At 47.4% G+C, this 5,000-nt stretch overlaps 1 protein-coding gene across 1 annotated transcript in view; it reads right to left on the bottom strand.

Annotated features, from left to right (window-relative positions):
• The window catches only part of LOC122267526 (uncharacterized), a 34,445-nt gene that overhangs the window by 1,178 nt on the left and 28,267 nt on the right, over window positions 1-5,000 (bottom strand). The window contains exons 6-7 of the mRNA XM_086534242.1: window positions 4,588-4,767; window positions 1-1,656 (exon numbers count right to left, since the gene is read on the bottom strand). The exon at window positions 1-1,656 is cut by the window's left edge and continues 1,178 nt beyond it. Of these exons, the coding sequence (XP_086390368.1) occupies window positions 561-1,656; window positions 4,588-4,767 (1,276 nt within the window). The 3' untranslated portion in view covers window positions 1-560. The remainder of the gene's footprint in view (window positions 1,657-4,587; window positions 4,768-5,000) is intronic.

The following is a 5,000-nucleotide window of genomic DNA, read 5'->3' as shown; positions in this document are numbered from 1 at the left end:
ACATACATTTAAAAACGTACAACTATAAGGAATGGAATCACTTAAATTCATCAGCGTTTTCAACTCTTTTGGTCCTCTTCTGGAATCTTTTTGTCACGTATAGTTCTTTCTCGTCTTTATTGGCATTTGCTCATTCTCTCTCTTATCCTTTTGGTTCGTTTTCACATCAGATAATGTTCTGTGAACGTTACCTTAACATATAAAGCATCTTTTATCTCTATTTGATATATAAATCTTATTCTTTTCTTCTCTTTTGAAAGTTTTTTGTCTTTTTTATCCGTTTTCCTTTTGTTTTTGCATTGCTTTACGGTATCAACCACCTGGAGGTGTGCATTGTAAATACTCAAATTATACTTTTACATACATTATATACAAGGCACCTTGTGTTTGAGGTATCCAATACTTATATAATACTATGACAACTTTTAGTGCCACAGGCTTTACTAAGAATTGCATTAATAGAGACATTGCTTGCCTCTCGGACTCTTGTCCCTCTGTAACATTTCGTGATAAATACACACCGAAGTTCCCCCTAATTGCTACCACTAACTTGTTTAAAGTCAGTATATCATTCCCTTTTCGATTCTCTTGGTGACCGAGCCCTGTATGGGGCCGAACTTCTGCTGCTCAGTAGGCGAGTGCAGGTCACACTTGGAGCTCTGGCGTCTGAGGCACAGCGGCGACGGCTTCAGCTTCTCCCTGTGGCTGTCCTTGGTCTCCCGGCCGTTCTCCTTGTTCTCCTTGCCCTCCTTGCTGCAGCCGGCGAGCTTCTTGGCCTCGGAGTCCCTCTTCGCGATCTCGGCGTGGACGAAGCGGCTCCTCGGGCGGCTGGGCGAGTCCAGGACGTCCTTGCAGCAAGGGCTCGAGATGTACGCGGCCTCCTCCGTCTTGTTGATGCTGTTCTTGTTGTTCTCCTTGTTGACGGAGTCGGTCGTGCGCCAAGTGCCGTCGGCTTCTCGGTTCAGGCTCAGGGACGTCGTCACAGGCTCTCGGTTCAGACTCAGGTTCAGGGACGCGGGGACGGCTTCTCGGGTCAGACTGAGAGAGACGGTTTCTCTGCCGAGACTGTGAGTCGTGGCGACGGGTTCTTTACTCAGGCACAGAGACGCGGCGACGGGCTCTCTGCTCGGACTCAAAGAGCAGGATGCGCCGCTCCCTTCGGTGTCTTTGGTAAGGTGCGAAACGTGCGTCGCGGCGTCCGTCCGCTCCCGACACAAGCGCGACGGGACGGGGAAGCACTTGGCCTTGGTCGAGAGGTCCGCCGCCGCCGATGCCGCCGCCGCCAGGGTCGCCGATGCCGCCCTGAGGCTGAAGTTGGACACGTGGAGCTTCGCCCTGCGGTCGGCGGGCTGCGACGGCGAGGACGGGCGCGGCGAGCCCTCCTTCCGGCGGCCGAGGGCGGCGCCGCTGCCACTCGCGCTGGCTGCTTCGAGCTCCCTGTGTCTGCGGCTGCGGGGGGAGGCGCACGCCGTGGGGCTCGGGGGAGAGGCGCCAGTGGGCGAGGATCTGGAAGGGGGCAGGACCGGCTCTCGGGGGCCGTGTCCTTCGGAGCGGGCAGAGGCGCTGGCCGGGGGCACAAGCGGGGGCGGCTGCGCGGGCGTGGGCGCGGCGCGAAGCCACTGGTGCTCAAGGGCCTCATCCACGGTGAGGCGGCCGCTGCAGAAGAGAGGAGGAGAGGGATGAGATGGGGATAGATTTGTACAAATCAGTGCACACACACACGCACACAATGACACAATAAAAACAGCATTACACTCATCATCACTCCATCTGACATAAGCAACAGTAATGATACTAAATTCACCATCAGAAAATCAGGCGAAATCAGCCACGCCCCTTATACATTTGAAATTAATTACAATCACTTTTCTCCCTGAATCCAAGACGAGCGAGTGAATGCCGAGGACCTGACTGGCTAGACGAAAAGATGCAATAAGGAGGGGGCTGAGCTAATTTCGCCTGACTTTGTGCCGTTGCCTACGAGACAAACAACACTAAAATACCAACATGAAACAGAAGTAACACACAATAACATGCACGCACACATTAATAAGATACAGCCTCAGTAAAGAACGTAAATGAAGCCGTAACGTTTCGAAGTCCTGTAGAATTCCTTTTCCGACGAGCAAACCCAAGATGGATCCAATCGTCTCCCTCCCTTTTGTTTTTTTGGCTTGTCCGAAGAAGAGGTCAGAAGGACTTCGACACGCTACGATTTTGTTTACATTCTTGCTGTGGCTGTGTCTTGGTGGTAAATATACCTTCTTACTGTGGCTGTGACTTATGCGTTCTTATTGTGGTTATGCCTTATGCGTTCTTATTGTGGTTATGCCTTATACGTTCTTATTGTGGTTATGCCTTATGCGTTCTTATTGTGGTTATGCCTTATGCGTTCTTATTGTGGTTATGCCTTATGCGTTCTTATTGTGGTTATGCCTTACACGTTCTTACTGTGGTTATGCCTTACACGTTCTTACTGTGGTTATGCCTTTCACGTTCTTACTGTGGTTATGCCTTACACGTTCTTACTGTGGTTATGCCTTACACGTTCTTACTGTGGTTATGCCTTACACGTTCTTACTGTGGTTATGCCTTACACGTTCTTACTGTGGTTATGCCTTATAGGTTCTTACTGTGGTTATGCCTTACACGTTCTTACTGTGGTTATGCCTTATAGGTTCTTACTGTGGTTATGCCTTATACGTTCTTACTGTGGTTATGCCTTACACGTTCTTACTGTGGTTATGCCTTACACGTTCTTACTGTGGTTATGCCTTACACGTTCTTACTGTGGTTATGCCTTACACGTTCTTACTGTGGTTATGCCTTATATGTTCTTTCTGTGGTTATGCCTTACACGTTCTTTCTGTGGTTATGCCTTATACGTTCTTACTGTGGTTATGCCTTACACGTTCTTACTGTGGTTATGCCTTACACGTTCTTACTGTGGTTATGCCTTACACGTTCTTACTGTGGTTATGCCTTACACGTTCTTACTGTGGTTATGCCTTACACGTTCTTACTGTGGTTATGCCTTATGCGTTCTTGCTGTGGTTATGCCTTATACGTTCTTACTGTGGTTATGCCTTATAGGTTCTTACTGTGGTTATGCCTTACACGTTCTTACTGTGGTTATGCCTTATCGGTTCTTACTGTGGTTATGCCTTATAGGTTCTTACTGTGGTTATGCCTTATAGGTTCTTACTGTGGTTATGCCTTATACGTTCTTACTGTGGTTATGCCTTACACGTTCTTACTGTGGTTATGCCTTATACGTTCTTATTGTGGTTATGCCTTATGCGTTCTTATTGTGGTTATGCCTTATGCGTTCTTATTGTGGTTATGCCTTATGCGTTCTTACTGTGGTTATGCCTTACACGTTCTTACTGTGGTTATGCCTTATAGGTTCTTACTGTGGTTATGCCTTATAGGTTCTTACTGTGGTTATGCCTTATAGGTTCTTACTGTGGTTATGCCTTATACGTTCTTACTGTGGTTATGCCTTATAGGTTCTTACTGTGGTTATGCCTTATAGGTTCTTACTGTGGTTATGCCTTATACGTTCTTACTGTGGTTATGCCTTATACGTTCTTACTGTGGTTATGCCTTACATGTTCTTACTGTGGTTATGCCTTACACGTTCTTACTGTGGTTATGCCTTATAGGTTCTTACTGTGGTTATGCCTTACACGTTCTTACTGTGGTTATGCCTTATCGGTTCTTACTGTGGTTATGCCTTATACGTTCTTACTGTGGTTATGCCTTATACGTTCTTACTGTGGTTATGCCTTACACGTTCTTACTGTGGTTATGCCTTATAGGTTCTTACTGTGGTTATGCCTTACACGTTCTTACTGTGGTTATGCCTTACATGTTCTTACTGTGGTTATGCCTTATATGTTCTTTCTGTGGTTATGCCTTACATGTTCTTACTGTGGTTATGCCTTACACGTTCTTAATGTGGTTATACCTTACATGTTCTTACTGTGGTTATGCCTTACACGTTCTTACTGTGGCTGTGCCTTACACGTTCTTACTGTGGTTATGCCTTACACGTTCTTACTTTGGTTATGCCTTACACGTTCTTACTGTGGCTGTGCCTTTCACGTTCTTACTGTGGTTATGCCTTACACGTTCTTACTATGGCTGTGCCTTACATGTTCTTACTGTGGTTATGCCTTATACGTCCTTATTGTGGTTATGCCTTACACGTTCTTACTGTGATTATGCCTTACACGTTCTTACTGTGGTTATGCCTTATACGTCCTTATTGTGGTTATGCCTTACATGTTCTTACTGTGGCTGTGCCTTACATGTTCTTACTGTGGTCATGCCCTATGCGTTCTTACTGTGATTATGCCTTACACGTTCTTACTGTGGTTATGCCTTATATGTTCTTTCTGTGGTTATGCCTTATACGTTCTTACTGTGGTTATGCCTTATACCTTCTTACTGTGGTTATGCCTTATACCTTCTTACTGTGGTTATGCCTTACACGTTCTTTCTGTGGCTGTGTCTCCTTACTAACACCCATCAACCCACGTCCCAGCCAACACCTCCCATACCCGAAGACCGTCGCCAACGTACCTCGGCTCAACAACCAGCAGCTGCGATATGAAGTCCATTCCTTGCTCGGACACGCCCTCGAACAGCTCCTCCGGGAAGTCCACCTGACCCTGCGAGATGTTGAGGAACGTCTCTTGCTTCGTGTCTCCTCCGAAGGGCGAGTGGCCCGTCAGGAGCACGTAGGTTAGGACGCCGACGGACCTGTGGGCAGGAGGAGGAAGGGTGAGTTCTGGGTTGGGTGGATGGAAGAGGAAAGGAGGAGAGGGATGGTGGGTTGGTGGGAGGGAGGGAGGGATGGAGGGAGGAAGCAAGCGAGGGAGGGAAGGAGCGAGCGAGGGATGGAAGCAGGGGAGGGAGAGAGGGAGAGTGAGAAAGAGAGAGAGAGTATTTATCCATCTATCTACTGATTTTTTAATTTATTTATCAATTCCTTA

Source organism: Penaeus japonicus, unplaced genomic scaffold (assembly GCF_977035675.1).
Source record: "Penaeus japonicus unplaced genomic scaffold, GWHDUDI00000001_assembly GWHDUDI00000040, whole genome shotgun sequence".
Lineage (NCBI taxonomy): Eukaryota > Metazoa > Arthropoda > Malacostraca > Decapoda > Penaeidae > Penaeus > Penaeus japonicus.
This window is presented reverse-complemented; position numbering and strand designations above follow the sequence as displayed.